The sequence below is a fragment of the Pseudophryne corroboree genome, chromosome 5 (genome assembly GCF_028390025.1).
Source record: "Pseudophryne corroboree isolate aPseCor3 chromosome 5, aPseCor3.hap2, whole genome shotgun sequence".
In the NCBI taxonomy this organism is placed as follows: domain Eukaryota; kingdom Metazoa; phylum Chordata; class Amphibia; order Anura; family Myobatrachidae; genus Pseudophryne; species Pseudophryne corroboree.
Genome location: NC_086448.1, coordinates 345,010,402 through 345,030,629, shown reverse-complemented (window position 1 = coordinate 345,030,629; position 20,228 = coordinate 345,010,402). Strand labels below are relative to the sequence as shown.

The window sequence follows — 20,228 nt, the reverse complement described above, 5'->3', positions numbered from 1 at the left end:
CACTGCTGACAGAGGGCTTACATGATTTTCCGCCCAGCGAAGAACTCTGGTGGCTTCCGCCATTGCCACTCTGCTCCTTGTACCGCCTTGGCGGTTTACATGAGCTACTGCGGTGATGTTGTCTGACTGGATCAGAACTGGTCGATTGCGAAGTAAGATCTCCGCTTGACGTAGGGCGTTGTATATGGTCCTTAGTTCCAGGATGTTGATGTGAAGACAAGTCTCTTAACTTGACCAAAGTCCTTGGAAATTTCTTCCCTGTGTGACCGCTCCCCAACCTCGGAGGCTCGCGTCCATGGTCCCCAGGATCCAGTCCCGAATGCCGAACCTGCGGCCCCCTAGAAGGTGAGCACTGTTTAGCCACCACAGGAGATATACTCTGGCCCTGGGGGACAGGGTGATCCGCTGATGCAATTGCAGATACGACCCGGACCATTTGGCCAATAGGTCCCATTGGAAGGCCCTTGCATGGAATCTGCCGTATGGAATGGCTACGTATGTTGCCACCATCTTTCCCAGAACTTGAGTGCAATGATGTACTGACACTTGTTTTGGTTTCAACAAGTTCATGACTAGAGTCATGAGTTCCTGCGCTTTTTCTATCGGAAGAAAAACCCTTTTCTGGTCTGTGTCCAGAATCATGCCCAAGAAGGGCAGACGAGTTGTAGGATTCAGCTGCGACTTTGGAATATCGAGAATCCAGCCGTGTCGCTGTAACACATTCAGTGAAAGTGATACGCTGCTCAGCAACTTCACCTGTGATCTCGCTTTTATGAGGAGATCATCCAAGTACGGGATAATTGTGACACCCTGCTTGCGCAGGAGCACCATCATTTCCACCATTACCTTGGTGAAAATTCTCGGGGCCGTGGAAAGCCCAAATGGCAACGTCTGAAATCAGAATCAGCTTTATTGGCCAGGTATACTTGCGTATACTAGGAATTTGTCTTCGGTTTGCTATACAACAGCCAAGTAGGTAACAGATAAGCAGGTGGGGGGGTAAGCAAAGTCACACAGATAGGTATACGGTAGGAACACAAGTGAGTTACATGTACGTCTAGTCAGTCAATGTTCAGGAGTTCAGCAGGCGGACCGCTTGGGGAAAGAAACTTTTGAGGCTTCTGGTGGATCTGGCAGGGACAGCCCTGTAACGCCTGCCTGAAGGAAGCAAGTTAAACATGCTGTGGCCGGGGTGTTGCTGGTCTTTTACTATCTTCATTGCCCGCTTTTTAGCTCTGGACAAGTACAGGTCCTGGACTGAGGGAAGGTCAGCCCCGATGATCTTCTCTGCGGTTCTGACCACCTTTTGGAGCCTGCATCTGTCCATCACGCTGGCGGAGCTGTACCATACGAGTATCGAGGAGCAAAGTACCGACTCCACAATCGCGGAGTAGAAGAGGAGCAGAAGCTTCTGTGGGATGTTGAACTTCCTTAGTTGCCTGAGGAAGAACAACCTCTGCTGCGCTTTCCCAACAGTGGCGTCAGCGTTGGACCCCCATTTAAGGTCCCGGGAGATTGTGGTCCCTAGAAACTTGAAGGAGTCCACTAGCGATACCACACTGTCAGCAATCGTTAGCGGAGGTGCACTAGATGACTTCTTCCTGAAGTCCACTATCATCTCGACAGTTTTGAGGGGGTTGAGCTCGAGGTTGTTGTGGATGCACCACTGGGCCAGCCGGTCTACTTCCCGTCTATAGGCCGATTCGTCCCCATCCTTGATGAGGCCGATGACGGTGGTGTCATCGGCGAATTTGATAATCCTTACTGATTGCGCCTCTGAGGTACAGTCATTTGTGTACAGGGAAAAGAGCAGGGGTGAGACGACAGCCCTGAGGGGCCCCCTGTACTAATGGACCGCGCTTGAGATGTGAATTCCCCCGCTTTCACCACCTGTGTCCTATCTGTCAGGAAGTCTATTATCCAGGAACAGGTAGCTTCTGGGACCCCTAGGCGAAGTAATTTGGGGTGGAGGATGCTGGGGACGATTGTATTGAAGGCCGAGCTGAAATCGACAAACAGGACCCTCGCGTAGGTACCGGGAATGTCTAGGTGCTGTAGAATGTAGTGCAGGCCCAGGTTGACTGCATCCTCGACACACTGATTCGAGCGATAGGCGAACTGCAGGGGTCCAGTTGGGGGCCAGTCACAGTTTTCAGGTGATTCAAAACCAAGCGCTCGAACGTTTTCATGACCACAGACGTCAGTGCTATCGGCCTGTAGTCGTTCAGGTTCGTGATAGTGGGTTTCTTGGGGACCGGGACTATAGTAGACCTTTTGAGGCAGGAAGGGACTTTCTGTAGCTCCAGCGATTTATTGAAGATCTTGGTGAATATGGGGGCGAGCTGACCCACACATGCTCTTAGGGCAGATGGTGACACTCCGTCAGGACCCGGAGCTTTCCTGGTTTTGGCCCTTTTGAACAATGCCTCCACCTTGGTAATGACAATCCTGTACCGCCAATCTCAGGTACGCCTGAAGAGGAGGATATATGGAGACATGCAGGTATGCATCCTTTATGTCCAGAGATATCAAAAAATCTCCCCCTTCTAGGCTGGCGATGACCGCCCTGAGTGATTCCAACTTGAACTTGAACCGTTTTAAGTAAAGGTTCAGGGATTTTAAATAAAAAATGGGTCTGACCGAACCGTCCGGTTTCGGAACCACAAACAGAGTTGAGTAGTACCCCTGCCCTCTTTGAAGCAGGGGAACCTCTACCACCACTTGTTGCATACACAATTTGTGAATCGCATGTAACACCATCTCCCTTTCCAGGGGTTGTTTCGGTAGGGCAGATTTGAAAAACCGGCGAGGAGGCACCTCTTCGAATTCCAGCTTGTAACCCTGGGAAACAATTTCTATAGCCCATGGATCCACCTGTGAGTGGACCCAGACGTGGCTGAACAGTCGAAGACGTGCCCCCACAGGAGCTGACTCCCTCAGGGGAGCCCCAGCTTCATGCGGTGGATTTTGCAGAGGCCGGGGAGGACTTCTGTTCCTGGGAACTAGCTGTGTTGTGCAGCTTTTTCCCCTCTGCCCTTACCTCTGGCAAGAAAGGACGATCCACGTGCTTTCTTGCTTTTATTGGAACAAAAGGACTGCATTCGATAATGAGGCGCTTTCTTAGATTGTGAGGGAATATATGGCAAAAAAATAAGAATTTACTTACCGATAATTCTATTTCTCGTAGTCCGTAGTGGATGCTGGGAACTCCGTAAGGACCATGGGGAATAGCGGCTCCGCAGGAGACTGGGCACAAAAGTAAAAGCTTTAGGACTACCTGGTGTGCACTGGCTCCTCCCCCTATGACCCTCCTCCAAGCCTCAGTTAGGATACTGTGCCCGGATGAGCGTACACAATAAGGAAGGATTTTGAATCCCGGGTAAGACTCATACCAGCCACACCAATCACACCGTACAACCTGTGATCTGAACCCAGTTAACAGCATGATAACAGAGGAGCCTCTGAAAAGATGGCTCCCAACAATAATAACCCGATTTTTGTAACAATAACTATGTACAAGTATTGCAGACAATCCGCACTTGGGATGGGCGCCCAGCATCCACTACGGACTACGAGAAATAGAATTATCGGTAAGTAAATTCTTATTTTCTCTGACGTCCTAGTGGATGCTGGGAACTCCGTAAGGACCATGGGGATTATACCAAAGCTCCCAAACGGGCGGGAGAGTGCGGATGACTCTGCAGCACCGAATGAGAGAACTCCAGGTCCTCCTCAGCCAGGGTATCAAATTTGTAAAATTTAGCAAACGTGTTTGCCCCTGACCAAGTAGCTGCTCGGCAAAGTTGTAAAGCCGAGACCCCTCGGGCAGCCGCCCAAGATGAGCCCACCTTCCTTGTGGAATGGGCTTTTACAGTTTTTGGCTGTGGCAGGCCTGCCACAGAATGTGCAAGCTGAATTGTACTACAAATCCAACGAGCAATAGTCTGCTTAGAAGCAGGAGCACCCAGCTTGTTGGGTGCATACAGGATAAACAGCGAGTCAGTCTTCCTGACTCCAGCCGTCCTGGAAACATATATTTTCAGGGCCCTGACTACGTCCAGCAACTTGGAGTCCTCCAAGTCCCTAGTAGCCGCAGGTACCACAATAGGCTGGTTCAAGTGAAACGCTGAAACCACCTTAGGGAGAAATTGAGGACGAGTCCTCAATTCTGCCCTGTCCGTATGAAAAATTAGGAAAGGGCTTTTATAGGATAAAGCCGCCAATTCTGAGACACGCCTGGCTGAAGCCAGGGCTAACAGCATAACCACTTTCCATGTGAGATATTTTAAGTCCACAGTGGTGAGTGGTTCAAACCAATGTGATTTTAGGAATCCCAAAACTACATTGAGATCCCAAGGTGCCACTGGAGGCACAAAAGGAGGCTGTATATGCAGTACCCCCTTGACAAACGTCTGAACTTCAGGAACTGAAGCCAGTTCTTTCTGGAAGAAAATCGACAGGGCCGAAATTTGAACCTTAATGGACCCTAATTTTAGGCCCATAGACAGTCCTGTTTGCAGGAAATGCAGGAAACGACCCAGTTGAAATTCCTCTGTAGGGGCCTTCCTGGCCTCGCACCACGCAACATATTTACGCCAAATACGGTGATAATGCTGTATGGTTACATCCTTCCTGGCTTTGATCAGGGTAGGGATGACTTCATCCGGAATGCCTTTTTTCTTCAGGATCCGGCGTTCAACCGCCATGCCGTCAAACGCAGCCGCGGTAAGTCTTGAAACAGACAGGGTCCCTGCTGGAGCAGGTCCTTTCTTGGAGGTAGAGGCCACGGGTCCTCTGTGAGCATCTCTTGAAGTTCCGGGTACCAAGTCCGTCTTGGCCAATCCGGAGCCACGAGTATAGTCCTTACTCCTCTCCTTCTTATGATTCTCAATACCTTGGGTATGAGAGGCAGAGGAGGGAACACATACACTGACTGGTACATCCACGGTGTTACCAGAGCGTCCACAGCTATTGCCTGAGGGTCCCTTGACCTGCGCAATACCTGTCTAGTTTTTTGTTGAGGCGGGACGCCATCATGTCCACCTTTGGTTTTTCCCAACGGTTCACAATCATGTGGAAGACTTCTGGGTGAAGTCCCCACTCTCCCGGGTGGAGGTCGTGTCTGCTGAGGAAGTCTGCTTCCCAGTTGTCCACTCCCGGAATGAAAACTGCTGACAGTGCTATCACATGATTTTCCGCCCAGCGAAGAATCCTTGCAACTTCTGCCATTGCCTTCCTGCTTCTTGTGCCGCCCTGTCTGTTTACGTGGGTGACTGCCGTGATGTTGTCTGACTGGATCAGCACCGGCTGACCTTGAAGCAGAGGTCTTGCTAGGCTTAGAGCATTGTAGATGGCCCTTAGCTCCAGGATATTTATGTGAAGTGATGTCTCCAGGTTTGACCACAAGCCCTGGAAATTTCTTCCCTGTGTGACTGCTCCCCAGCCTCTCAGGCTGGCATCCGAGGTCATCAGGACCCAGTCCTGAATGCCGAATCTGCGGCCCTCTAAAAGATGAGCACTCTGCAACCACTACAGGAGAGACACCCTTGTCCTTGGTGACAAGATTATCCGCTGATGCATCTGAAGATGCGACCCGGACCATTTGTCTAGCAGATCCCACTGGAAGGTTCTTGCGTGGAATCTGCCGAATGGGATTGCTTCGTAAGTAGCCACCATCTTTCCCAGGACCCTTGTGCATTGATGCACTGAGACTTGGCCTGGTTTTAGGATATTTCTGACTAGTTCGGATAACTCCCTGGCTTTCTCCTCCGGGAGAAACACCTTTTTCTGGACTGTGTCCAGGATCATCCCTAGGAATAGAAGTCGTGTCGTCGGGATCAGCTGCGATTTTGGAATATTGAGAATCCAACCGTGCTGGCGCAGCACTATCTGAGATAGTGCTACTCCGACTTCCAACTGTTCCCTGAACCTTGCCCTTATCAGGAGATCGTCCAAGTAAGGGATAACTAAAACTCCCTTCCTTCGAAGGAGTATCATCATTTCGGCCATTACTTTGGTAAAGACCCGGGGTGCCGTGGACAATCCAAACGGCAGCGTCTGAAACGGATAGTGACAGTTCTGTACCACAAACCTGAGGTACCCTTGGTGAGAAGGGTAAATTGGGACATGTAGGTAAGCATCTTTGATATCCAGAGACACCATATAGTCCCCTTCTTCCAGGTTTGCAATCACCGCTCTGAGTGACTCCATCTTGAATTTGAACCTTTGTATGTAAGTGTTCAAGGATTTTAGGTTTAAAATCGGTCTCACCGAGCCGTCCGGCTTCGGTACCACAAATAGTGTGGAATAGTACCCCTTTCCCTGTTGCAGGAGGGGTACCTTGATTATCACCTGCTGGGAATACAGCTTGTGAATGGCTTCCAATACTGCCTCCCTGTCTGAGGGAGACGTCGGTAAGGCAGACTTTAGGAAACGGCGAGGGGGAGACGTCTCGAATTCCAATTTGTACCCCTGAGATACCACCTGAAGGATCCAGGGGTCCACTTGCGAGTGGGCCCACTGCGCACTGAACTTCATGAGACGGGCCCCCACCGTGCCTGAGTCCGCTTGTAAATCCCCAGCGTCATGCTGAGGACTTTGCGGAGGCGGGAGAGGGCATTTGTTCCTGGGAACTGGCTGTTTGCTGCAGCCTTTTTCCTCTCCCTCTGCCACGGGGCATAAATGAGGCGCCTTTTGCCCGCTTGCCCTTATGGGGCCGAAAGGACTGCGCCTGATAATACGGCGTCTTCTTAGGTTGAGAAGCTACCTGGGGTAAAAATGTGGATTTTCCAGCAGTTGCCGTGGCTACCAGGTCTGAAAGACCTACCCCAAATAACTCCTCCCCCTTATAAGGCAATACTTCCATGTGCCTTTTAGAATCCGCATCACCTGACCACTGCCGCGTCCATAAACCTCTTCTTGCAGAAATGGACAGCGCGCTAACTCTAGATGCCAGACGGCAAATATCCCTCTGTGCATCACGCATATATAGAAATGCATCCTTCAAATGCTCTATAGTCAGTAATATACTGTCCCTATCTAGGGTATCAATATTTTCAGTCAGGGAATCCGACCACGCCAGGCCCGCACTGCACATCCAGGCTGAGGCGATTGCTGGTCGCAGTATAACACCCGTGTGAGAGTATATAAATTTTAGGATATTCTCCAGCTTTCTATCGGCAGGTTCCTTTAGGGCGGCCGTATCAGGAGAGGGTAGTGCTACCTGTTTAGACAAGCGTGTGAGCGCTTTATCCACCCTAGGGGGTGTTTCCCAACGTGCCCTATCCTCTGGCGGGAAAGGGTACGATGCCAATAACCTTTTAGGAATTATCAGTTTTTTATCGGGGGAAACCCACGCCTCATCACACACTTCATTTAATTCCTCGGATACAGGAAAAACTACAGGCAGTTTTTTCTCACCAAACATAATACCCTTTTTAGTGGTACTTGTATTATCAGAGATATGCAATACATTTTTCATTGCTTCAATCATGTAACGTGTGGCCCTAGTGGAAGTCACGTTTGTCTCCTCATCATCGTCACTGGAGTCAGTATCCGTGTCTGTGTCTGCCATTTGAGGTAACGGCCGTTTTAAGGCCCCTGATGGCGTTTGAGACCCCTGGACAGGCACAAGCTGATTAGCCGGCTGTCTCATGTCGTCAACTGTCTGTCGTAAAGAGCTGACACTGTCACGCAATTCCTTCCATAAGCTCATCCACTCAGGTGTCGACTCCCCAGGGGGTGACAACTGTATAATAGGCAATTGCTCCGCCTCCATCTCATTTTCCTCCTCAAACATGTCGACACAATCGTACAGACACACCGCACACACACAGGGAATGCTCTGATAGAGGACAGGACCCCACTAGCCCTTTGGGGAGACAGAGGGAGAGTATGCCAGCACACACCAGAGCGCTATATATATACAGGAATGCCACTATAAAAATGTGCTTTTCCCTTATAGCTGCTGTTTGTATTAAACTTGCGCCAAATTAGTGCCCCCCTCTCTTTTTTACCCTTTTCTGTAGTGCAGGACTGCAGGGGAGAGTCAGGGAGACGTCCTTCCAGCGGAGCTGTGATGGAAAATGGCGCCCATGTGCTGAGGAGATAGGCTCCGCCCCCTTCTCGGCGGCCTTTTCTCCCGCTTTTTTGGTGAGTTCTGGCAGGGGTTAAAATACATCCATATAGCCTTGGGGGTTATATGTGATGTATTTATGCCAGCCAAGGTGTTTTACATTGCTGCTCAGGGCGCCCCCCCCTAGCGCCCTGCACCCTCAGTGACCGGAGTGTGAAGTGTGCCTGAGTAACAATGGCGCACAGCTGCAGTGCTGTGCGCTACCTTGTTGAAGACTGATGTCTTCTGCCGCCGATTTTTCTGGACCTCTTCTTGCTTCTGGCTCTGTAAGGGGGCCGGCGGCGCCGCTCTGGGACCGAGCTCCGAGGCTGGGCCTGTGTTCGGTCCCTCTGGAGCTAATGGTGTCCAGTAGCCTAAGAAGCCCAATCCACTCTGCACTCAGGTGAGTTCGCTTCTTCTCCCCTTAGTCCCTCGATGCAGTGAGCCTGTTGCCAGCAGGTCTCACTGAAAATAAAAACCTAAAACTAAAACTTTCACTAAGAAGCTCAGGAGAGCCCCTAGTGTGCACCCTTCTCGGCCGGGCACAAAAATCTAACTGGGGCTTGGAGGAGGGTCATAGGGGGAGGAGCCAGTGCACACCAGGTAGTCCTAAAGCTTTTACTTTTGTGCCCAGTCTCCTGCGGAGCCGCTATTCCCCATGGTCCTTACGGAGTTCCCAGCATCCACTAGGACGTCAGAGAAATTTGATTTACCTGCCGTAGCCGTGGAGACGAGATCCGAGAGGCCCTCTCCGAACAATTCCTCACCCTTGTAAGGCAACAACTCCATATGCCTCTTTTAGTCGGCATCACCTGTCCATTGCATGTTCCACAGGACACGTCTAGCAGAAATCGACATAGCGTTAACTCTAGAACCCAGTAGACTAACGTCTCTTTGGGTATGTCATATATATATATATATATATATATATATATGACAACATTTTTTACATATATATATATATATATATATATATATATATATATATACATACACTAGGGACAATAATAAGAATTTACTTACCGATAATTCTATTTCTCATAGTCCGTAGTGGATACTGGGAACTCCGTAAGGACCATGGGGAATAGCGGCTCCGCAGGAGACTGGGCACAAAAAGTAAAAGCTTTAGACTAGCTGGTGTGCACTGGCTCCTCCCCCTATGACCCTCCTCCAAGCCTCAGTTAAGATACTGTGCCCGGACGAGCGTACATAATAAGGAAGGATCTTGAATCCCGGGTAAGACTCATACCAGCCACACCAATCACACCGTACAACTCGTGATCTGAACCCAGTTAACAGTATGATAACCGTAGGAGCCTCTGAAAAGATGGCTTCCAACAATAAACAACCCGATTTTGTTTGTAACAATAACTATATACAAGTATTGCAGACAATCCGCACTTGGGATGGGCGCCCAGCATCCACTACGGACTATGAGAAATAGAATTATCGGTAAGTAAATTCTTATTTTCTCTGACGTCCTAGTGGATGCTGGGAACTCCGTAAGGACCATGGGGATTATACCAAAGCTCCCAAACGGGCGGGAGAGTGCGGATGACTCTGCAGCACCGAATCAGAGAACTCCAGGTCCTCCTCAGCCAGGGTATCAAATTTGTAGAATTTAGCAAACGTGTTTGCCCCTGACCAAGTAGCTGCTCGGCAAAGTTGTAAAGCCGAGACCCCTCGGGCAGCCGCCCAAGATGAGCCCACCTTCCTTGTGGAATGGGCTTTTACAGATTTTGGCTGTGGCAGGCCTGCCACAGAATGTGCAAGTTGAATTGTACTACAAATCCAACGAGCAATCGTCTGCTTAGAAGCAGGAGCACCCAGCTTGTTGGGTGCATACAGTATAAACAGCGAGTCAGATTTTCTGACTCCAGCCGTCCTGGAAACATATATTTTCAGGGCCCTGACTACGTCCAGCAACTTGGAGTCCTCCAAGTCCCTAGTAGCCACAGGTACCACAATAGGTTGATTCATGCGAAACGCTGAAACCACCTTAGGGAGAAATTGAGGACGAGTCCTCAATTCCGCCCTATCCGAATGAAATATCAGGTAAGGGCTTTTATAGGATAAAGCCGCCAATTCTGATACGCGCCTGGCTGAAGCCAGGGCCAACAGCATTACCACTTTCCATGTGAGATATTTCAAATCCACTGTGGCAAGTGGTTCAAACCAATGTGATTTTAGGAACCCTAAAACTACATTGAGATCCCAAGGTGCCACTGGAGGCACAAAAGGAGGCTGTATATGCAGTACCCCTTTGACAAACGTCTGAACTTCAGGCACTGAAGCCAGTTCTTTCTGGAAGAAGATCGACAGGGCCGAAATTTGAACCTTAATGGATCCTAATTTTAGGCCCATAGACAATCCTGCTTGCAGGAAATGTAGGAAACGACCCAGTTGAAATTCCTCCGTAGGGGCCTTCTTGACCTCACACCACGCAACATATTTTCGCCAAATGCGATGATAATGTTTTGCAGTTACATCCTTCCTGGCCTTGATCAGGGTAGGGATGACTTCATCTGGAATGCCTTTTTCCTTCAGGATCCGGCGTTCAACCGCCATGCCGTCAAACGCAGCCGCGGTAAGTCTTGGAACAGACAAGGTCCCTGCTGGAGCAGGTTCTTCCTTAGAGGTAGAGGCCACGGGTTCTCCGTGAGCATCTCTTGCAGCTCCGGGCACCAAGTTCTTCTTGGCCAATCCGGAGCCACGAGTATCGTTCTTACTCCTCTCCTTCTTATGATTCTCAGTACTTTTGGTATGAGAGGAAGAGGAGGGAACACATATACCGACTGGAACACCCACGGAGTTACCAGAGCGTCCACCGCTATTGCCTGAGGGTCCCTCGACCTGGCGCAATATCTGTCCAGTTTCTTGTTGAGACGGGACGCCATCATGTCCACCTTTGGTTTTTCCCAACGGTTTACAATCACTTGGAAGACTTCTGGATGAAGTCCCCACTCCCCCGGGTGGAGGTCGTGTCTCGGAATGAACACTGCTGACAGTGCTATCACATGATTTTCCGCCCAGCGGAGAATCCTTGCAGCTTCTGCCATTGCCCTCCTGCTTCTTGTGCCGCCCTGTCTGTTTACGTGGGCGACAGCCGTGATGTTGTCCGACTGGATCAATACCGGTTGACCCTGAAGCAGAGGCCTTGCTTGACTGCTCCCCAGCCTCTCAGGCTGGCATCCGTGGTTACCAGCATCCAATCCTGAATGCCGAATCTGCGGCCCTCTAGAAGATGAGCCTTCTGTAACCACCACAGGAGAGATACCCTTGTCCTTGGAGATAGGGTTATCCGCTGATGCATCTGAAGATGCGATCCGGACCATTTGTCCAGCAGATCCCACTGAAAAGTTCTTGCATGGAATCTTCCGAATGGAATCGCTTCGTAAGAAGCCACCATTTTTCCCAGGACTCTCGTGCACTGATGCACTGACACTTGTCCTGGTTTTAGGAGGTTCCTGACTAGCTCGGATAACTCCCTGGCCTTCTCCTCCGGGAGAAACACCTTTTTCTGGACTGTGTCCAGAATCATCCCTAGGAACAGTAGACGTGTTGTTGGAATCAGCTGTGATTTTGGGATATTTAGAATCCACCCGTGCTGACGTAGCACTACCTGAGATAGTGCTACTCCGACCTCTAACTGTTCCCTGGACCTTGCCCTTATCAGGAGATCGTCCAAGTAAGGGATAATTAATACGCCTTTTCTTCGAAGAAGAATCATCATTTCGGCCATTACCTTGGTAAAGACCCGTGGTGCCGTGGACAATCCAAACGGCAGCGTCTGAAACTGATAATGACAGTTTTGTATCACAAACCTGAGGTACCCTTGGTGAGAAGGGTAGATTGGGACATGGAGATAAGCATCCTTGATGTCTAGAGATACCATATAGTCCCCTTCTTCCAGGTTCGCTATCACTGCTCTGAGTGACTCCATCTTGAATTTGAACCTTTTTATGTAAGTGTTCAAAGATTTTAGATTTAAAATTGGTCTCACCGAGCTGTCCGGCTTCGGTACCACAAACAGCGTGGCATAATACCCCTTTCCCTGTTGTAGGAGGGGTACCTTGATTATCACCTGCTGGGAATACAGCTTGTGAATAGCTTCCAATACTGCCTCCCTGTCGGAGGGAGACGTTGGTAGAGCAGACTTCAGGAACCGGCGAGGGGGAGACGTCTCAAATTCCAATTTGTACCCCTGTGATACTACCTGCAGGATCCAGGGGTCCACTTGCGAGTGAGCCCACTGCGCGCTGAAATTCTTGAGACGGCCCCCCACCGTGCCCGAGTCTGCTTGCAGAGCCCCAGCGTCATGCTGAGGACTTGGCAGAAGCGGGGGAGGGCTTCTGCTCCTGGGAAGAGGCTGCATGGTGCAGTCTTTTTCCCCTTCCTCTGCCCCGGGGCAGGAACGAGCGGCCTTTTTCCCTCTTGCCCTTATAGGGACGAAAGGACTGGGTTTGAAAAGACGGTGTCTTTTTCTGCTGAGAGGTGACCTGGGGTAAAAAGGTGGATTTTCCAGCCGTTGCTGTGGCCACCAGGTCCGATAGACCGACCCCAAATAACTCCTCCCCTTTATACGGCAATACTTCCATATGTCGTTTGGAATCCGCATCACCTGACCACTGTCGCGTCCATAACGTTCTTCTGGCAGAAATGGACATCGCACTTACTCTAGATGCCAGGGTGCAAATATGCCTCTGTGCATCTCGCATATATAGTAATGCATCCTTCAAATGCTCTATAGTTAATAATATACTGTCCCTATCCAGGGTATCAATATTTTCAGTCAGGGAATCCGACCAAGCCACTCCAGCGCTGCACATCCAGGCTGAGGCGATCGCTGGTCGCAGTATAACACCGGTATGTGTGTATATACCTTTTAAGATATTTTCCAGCCTTCTATCAGCTGGTTCCTTGAGAGCGGCCGTATCAGGAGACGGTAACGCCACTTGTTTTGATAAGCGTGTGAGCGCCTTATCTACCCTAGGGGGTGTTTCCCAACGTGCCCTAACCTCTGGCGGGAAAGGGTATAGTGCCAATAATTTATTAGAAATCAGCAGTTTTTTATCGGGGGAAACCCACGCTTTATCACACACCTCATTTAATTCATCTGACTCAGGAAAAACCACTGGTAGTTTTTTCACACCCCACATAATACCCTTTTTTGTGGTACTTGTAGTGTCAGAAATGTTCAATGCCTCCTTCATTGCCGTGATCATGTAACGTGTGGCCCTACTGGACATTACGTTTGTCTCGTCACCGTCGACACTGGATTCAGTATCCGTGTCAGGGTCTGTGTCGACCATCTGAGGTAACGGGCGTTTTAGCGCCCCTGACGGTGTCTGAGACGCCTGAACAGGCACTAATTGATTTGTCGGCTGTCTCATGTCGTCAACAGTTTTTTGCAAAGTGCTGACATTGTCACGTAATTCTTTAATTACTACCATCCAGTCAGGTGTCGACTCCCTAGGGGGTGACATCACTAACACAGGCAATTGCTCTGCTTCCACATCATTTTCCTCATCATACATGTCGACACAATCGTACCGACACCCAGCACACACACAGGGAATGCTCTGATAGAGGACAGGACCCCACTAGCCCTTTGGGGAGACAGAGGGAGAGTTTGCCAGCACACACCAGAGCGCTATATATATACAGGGATAACCTTATATAAGTGTTACTCCCTGTTATAGCTGCTGTATTTATATATTAGCTACCAATAGTGCCCCCCTCTCTGTTTTACCCTGTTTCTGTAGTGCAGGACTGCAGGGGAGAGTCAGGGAGCCGTCCTTCCAGCGGAGCTGTGAAAGAAAATGGCGCTTGTGTGCTGAGGAGAAAGGCTCCGCCCCCTTCACGGCGGCCTTTTCTCCCGCTTTTTTCAGGAAACTGGCAGGGGATAAATGCATCCATATAGCCCAGGAGCTATATGTGATGCATTTTCTTTTAGCCATATAAGGTTTTTATATCGTTTTTATTGCGTCTCAGGGCGCTCCCCCCCAGCGCCCTGCACCCTCAGTGACCGGAGTGTGAAGTGTGCTGAGAGCAATGGCGCACAGCTGCAGTGCTGTGCGCTACCTTATTTGAAGACAGGAACGTCTTCTGCCGCCGCTTTCTCCGGACCTCTTCGCTCTTCTGGCTCTGTAAGGGGGCCGGCGGCGCGGCTCCGGGACCCATCCAGGCTGAACCTGTGATCGTCCCTCTGGAGCTAATGTCCAGTAGCCAAGAAGCCCAATCCACTCTGCAGTCAGGCGAGTTCGCTTCTTCTCCCCTTAGTCCCACGATGCAGTGAGCCTGTTGCCAGCAGGACTCATTGAAAATAAAAAACCTATTTAAACTTTTACTTCTAAGCAGCTCAGGAGAGCCACCTAGCTTGCACCCTTCTCGTTCGGGCACAAAAATCTAACTGAGGCTTGGAGGAGGGTCATAGGGGGAGGAGCCAGTGCACACCAGCTAATCTAAAGCTTTTACTTTTTGTGCCCAGTCTCCTGCGGAGCCGCTATTCCCCATGGTCCTTACGGAGTTCCCAGCATCCACTAGGACGTCAGAGAAAACATGGTATCCTTATCTAGGGTTTCAATCTCCGCTGATAAGGTATCTGTCTACGCTGCTACAGCGCTATAAACCCATGCCGACACAATCGCCGGTCTGAGTAGTGTACCAGAATGTGTGTAAATGGACTTCAAAGTACTTTTACTGCATGCTATCTGCAGGATCCCTGAAGATAGCTGTAAAGTCAGCGCTACCTTTTTTTGGTAAACGTGTCAATGCCTTGTACACCCTAGGGGAAGATTCCCATCGTATCCTGGCCCCATTAGGGAAAGGATACTCCCTGAGAATCCTTTTTGGGAAGCTGCAGCTTCTTGTCTGGAGATTCCCGCTCTTTTTCTTCATGAGAGGAGGGAAATATACCTCAGCTTTCTTCCCCTTAAACATGTGTACCCTCGTGTCAGGGACAGATGAGTCATCAGTGATATGCAAAACATCTTTTATTACAATAATCATATATTGAATACTTCTCTGCCAGTTTTGGCTGTACTTTGCATTATCGTAGTCGACACTGGAGTCAGACTCCGTGTCGATATCAGTGTCTATTATTTTGGATAGTGAGCGTTGTGAGACCCTGAAGGTCTCTGTGACATAGGGACAGACATGGGTAGATTCCCTGTCTGTTCTCTAATCTTTTGTGTAATAAATTCATCTTAGCACTTAATTTCACAAATCCAATCAGGCATCGGCATTGTCGACGGAGACACCACACACACACAGATTTGCTCCATCTCCTCCTTAGGAGAGCCTTTTACCTCAGACATATCGACACACACGTACCGACACACCACACACACAGGGAATGCTCTTCTGAAGACAGTTCCCCCACAAGGCCCTTTGGAGAGACAGAGAGTATGCCAGCACACACCCCAGCGCAATACGACCCAGGAAAAACACAGCAATTTAATGTTTACCCCGTAGCGCTGTTATTATCTGCGCCGAATTATGTGCCCCCCCCCCCTCTTCTTTAAAACCCTCTCTTCTACCGTGGTATAAGCAGGGGAGAGTCCGGGGAGCTTCCTCTCAGCGGTGCTGTGGAGAAAAACATGGCGCTGGTGAGTGCTGAGGGAGAAGCCCCACCTCCTCGGCGGCGGGCTTCAGTCCCGCTAAATGTGTAAAATTGGCGGGGGCTCATGCATATATACACAGTGTCTAGCTGTATATATGCTCTCCTTTGCCAAATAAGAGGTTTACATTGCTGCCCAGGGCGCCCCCCCCCCCTGCGACTGGGGCGAAGTAGATAGGAGTCATTGTTGTGTCTGGCAGCAGCCAGCATAAAGCGCAACTAAGGAATAAATGAGAAAAGGATACAGTGTCCCATTGAAAGATACCTTTATGTGAAGGAACAGCATCCTTTGAACGTAAGCCTTAAAGTGAGCACAAATTATAAGGAAAGTTCAATGTGTATGTGTGGTAGCCATGGTGTTGGGAATATACAAGAATGAAAGAAACCTTTATGGGTTTTGTCCAAAGTGTTTGAAAGTAAGCACGCATGTAAGCGACATTTCGTCATCCACGTAAAGGGTGAACCCATATGAATAGATCATCGCACATCCCATAGAAATTGGGTTAGGAGGATCCCAGGTGGAAGGTGTACACATGAGCACCCCATGAAGGACTCTCCCTGAACATATATATATATATATTGTGTTTTTTTCTATATACCGACAATTGGGTTGGATCAACATATGGACTCAGTACGAAAACATCCATGAACATTTGACCCTAATGGGTAATATTAGAAATATTTTGTGAATTTGCGCCGCTATAGGAATCTGTTCAATTTCTTTTTATATATTCAGGGAATGTTGGCAAGTGTGATTTGTACTCTGTAAGGAGCTGCAGACCCCTTGTGGCACCGTATAAATAAAGGATAAAAATAATATTTGGTACCTCTGTAATACATATAACAGTGCTTTTAGCCAAAACCTCCCCCCTCCAGCATGTTGTACTTAACAAGATTTATATGTAGTTATTATATAAGAGTTCTGGATTGACCTTAGTTGGAAGTCAAATTAATTATTGTAAATAATACACTTGGATACCTCAGAGTCAGTGAAGAAGTTATACAGGAGTACATCATCAAATTCCAAGCCTTTTGCTTCATAAATAGTTAGAACCAGGGCAAGACTCAATTCCTCAGGGATATTTTCCTTGGCAATCTCATTTTTCACCAAAATCACCTAAACAAATACATTAATTACGAATGACAAAAATAAATGAAAAGTAGAAATATCTGCAATATATGTATCTACAATATATGATCATATTAACTTAATTCTGAATGCGGAGAGAGTGTGCTGGAGAGAGAGTGGAGGTAGGGGTAGGTTTCTGGTGTGGTACTTGCCATTTCGAACAACCTTTCATATTCAAAATTTACTGGATTTTTTATCCTTTTGTTTGATTTCCACTTACAGTTACATTAATCTAACGGTGCTCCTCATCTCTGTGGTGCCGCCAGCAGCCACTGGAGGGACAAGGACACACACACAAACCCCTATGTACACTGAACCCCCCACCATATACTGCTCCTATATACACACACTGCACCCTCATACCCCTCCATACAGTGCCCCTGATACACAGGGCACATCCCTCCGCTATATACTGCATACTCATACCATTCAACTGTACCTTTTTGGCCAGGATAGTACCCTTTTTTTATGGTCTGTTCCGGACATAAAGGGTTTTGTACTGGGTTTCGGCATCTCCCAATCCTATTGATTCCTATGGGAGCGCCACGGGGGTAATTCAGACCTGATCACTGCTGTGCGTTTCCGCACAGCAGGCGATCAGATCTGAACTGCGCATGAACCGCAATGTGCCTGACGACTGCACCGGGCATCGGCGCCTAGCGACGGGATGGTGCTTTTTCGCATGAGCGATCGCAAGATGATTGACAGGAAAAAGCAGTTTGTGTGGGTGGCAACTGACCGTTTTACAGGACTGTCTGGAGTAACGGAGGAGGGACCAGGCGTTTTGAGGTAGGGTGTCTGACATCAGCTCCGGCCCCGATCAGCATGAAACAAACACAGCGGCTGAGTAAGTCCTGGGCAGTGCAGAGACTGCGCAAACTAATTTTTTTGCAGGTCTCCAACAAAAGCGAACGCACACCTACACACACCCTCCCCATGTAGGCAGTGACTATCTGATCGCAGGGATGCAAAAAGACGCACCCTAGTGATCATGTCTGAATTACTCCCTATGCCCCCTATGCCAGTGGCCACACCCCTTCCCTAATTTGTACCGATTTTTACATAGCCATGTTTGATGGTATGCATATACTCTGCACCCCCTACTACATATACTATGCTGCAACCCCAGGCTACTTGCCATCCCGAGACTCGGCAATCAGTAGCAGCAGCAAGCAGGAAACAGATGTAGGAACTGTGGAGGCACCGGGGGCATGTGTGGCCACTTAGCAGGGGAGAAGGTGAATCAGTCCGGCAAGAAGTGGTCAGACCGAGTAGCGCCCGCATTTCTAGAGCTCTTGTATCTCCGGGTAGCAAGAGCACAGCTTCCCACTACCCACATTAAAACAATCCTCCCACCTCCCTCTGCAATGTACGGGGAACGGTAGCATCGCTCTCCGCCTTGGCTGTGCACTTTGAGTTGTTCCGTTCAGCGGGCTCGTGCGTATGCATGCGCCTGCTACATTGCGCTGTAGCTGGTAAAGAATACATCTGTAAGATCTAAACAACAATGATGATGCACTTTCGGTTCCGGACCTGCACTCCATTATGCACATTATTGTGCAAAAATTGTATTTAAAAGACAAAAAAACATGAGTGCGCACTGTTCCAGTTTATATATAATGACACCAGAGAACTAAGAGTGATATATCTCCGTTCCCAGGCTTCTATATATACAATATTGCCTCCAATGTTTGAAGGAATTGGGGCTATATGACTGGAAGACCAGGGATGACGTACTTCCGGTTTCCAGTCATGCGTTCCAGTGTGTTCCACCAGATCACTTCCAGTCCTGGCTATAGCAATGAGGGCTAATTAAAATAAGATTTTAAACCTACCGGTAAATCTTTTTCTCGCAGTCCGTAGAGGATGCTGGGGACTCCGTAAGGACCATGGGGATAGACGGGCTCCGCAGGAGACATGGGCACTTTAAGAAAGACTTTGACTCTGGGTGTGCACTGGCTCCTCCCTCTATGCCCCTCCTCCAGACCTCAGTTAGAGAAACTGTGCCCAGAGGAGACGGACAGTAAGAGGAAAGGATTTTTGTTAATCCAAGGGCAAGATTCATACCAGCCACACCAATCACACCGTATAACTTGTGATATGCTATCTAGTTAACAGTATGAAAAAACAACATATCATCGGTCCAAAACCGATGAAACTATAACATAACCCTTATGTAAGCAATAACTATATACAAGTCTTGCAGAAGTAGTCTGCACTTGGGACGGGCGCCCAGCATCCTCTATGGACTACGAGAAAAAGATTTACCGGTAGGTTTAAAATCTTATTTTCTATAACGTCCTAGAGCAGAGGTTCTCAAACTCGGTCCTCGGGGGCACACACAGTGCATGTTTTGCAGGTCTCCTCACAGAATGCCAAGTGAAATAATTAGCTCCACCTGTGGACCTTTTAAAATGTGTCAGTGAGTAATTAATACACCTGTGCACCCGCTGGTTTACCTGCAAAACATGCACTGTGTGTGCCCCCGAGGACCGAGTTTGAGAACCTCTGTCCTAGAGGATGCTGGGGACTCCGTAAGGACCATGGGGATTATACCAAAGCTCCCAAACGGGCGGGAGAGTGCGGATGACTCTGCAGCACCGATTGAGCAAACAGGAGGTATGGAGCAGCCAGGGTATCAAACTTGTAGAACTTTGCAAAGGTGTTTGACCCCGACCAAGTAGCAGCTCGGCACAGCTGTAGTGCAGAGACCCCTCGGGCAGCCGCCCAAGACGAGCCCACCTTCCTAGTGGAATGGGCCTTAACCGATTTTGGTAACTGCAATCCAGCCGTCGAATGCGCCTGCTGAATCGTGTTACAGATCCAGCGAGCAATAGTCTGCTTTGAAGCAGGGCCGCCAACCTTGTTGGCTGCATACAGGACAAACAGTGCTTCTGTTTTTCTGATCCTAGCCGTTCTGGCCACGTAAATTTTCAAAGCCCTGACCACATCCAGGGACTCGGAATCCTCCAAGTCACGTGTAGCCACAGGCACGACAATAGGTTGGTTCATATGAAAGGATGAGACCACCTTAGGTAAGAATTGAGGACGGGTCCGTAATTCCGCTCAATCCATATGGAAAACCAGATATGGGCTTTTATGTGATAAAGCCGCCAATTCCGAAACTCGCCTAGCCGAAGCCAAGGCTAACAACATGACCACCTTCCAAGTGAGATATTACAACTCCACTGTTTTAAGTGGTTCAAACCAATGTGACTTAAGGAAACTTAACACCACGTTTAGGTCCCAAGGCACCACCGGAGGTACAAAAGGAGGCTGAATATTCAGTACTCCCTTCACAAAAGTCTGTACTTCAGGTAAAGAGGCCAATTCCTTTTGAAAGAAAATGGATAAAGCCGAAATCT

At 49.0% G+C, this 20,228-nt stretch overlaps 1 protein-coding gene across 5 annotated transcripts in view; it reads right to left on the bottom strand.

The window, feature by feature from the left end:
• Nucleotides 1-20,228, bottom strand: part of TRANK1 (tetratricopeptide repeat and ankyrin repeat containing 1) — a 417,569-nt gene that overhangs the window by 110,759 nt on the left and 286,582 nt on the right. For all 5 annotated transcript variants that reach the window (XM_063922607.1, XM_063922605.1, XM_063922608.1 and 2 more), the window contains one exon: nucleotides 16,714-16,851. In XM_063922607.1, the coding sequence (XP_063778677.1) occupies nucleotides 16,714-16,851 (138 nt within the window). The remainder of the gene's footprint in view (nucleotides 1-16,713; nucleotides 16,852-20,228) is intronic.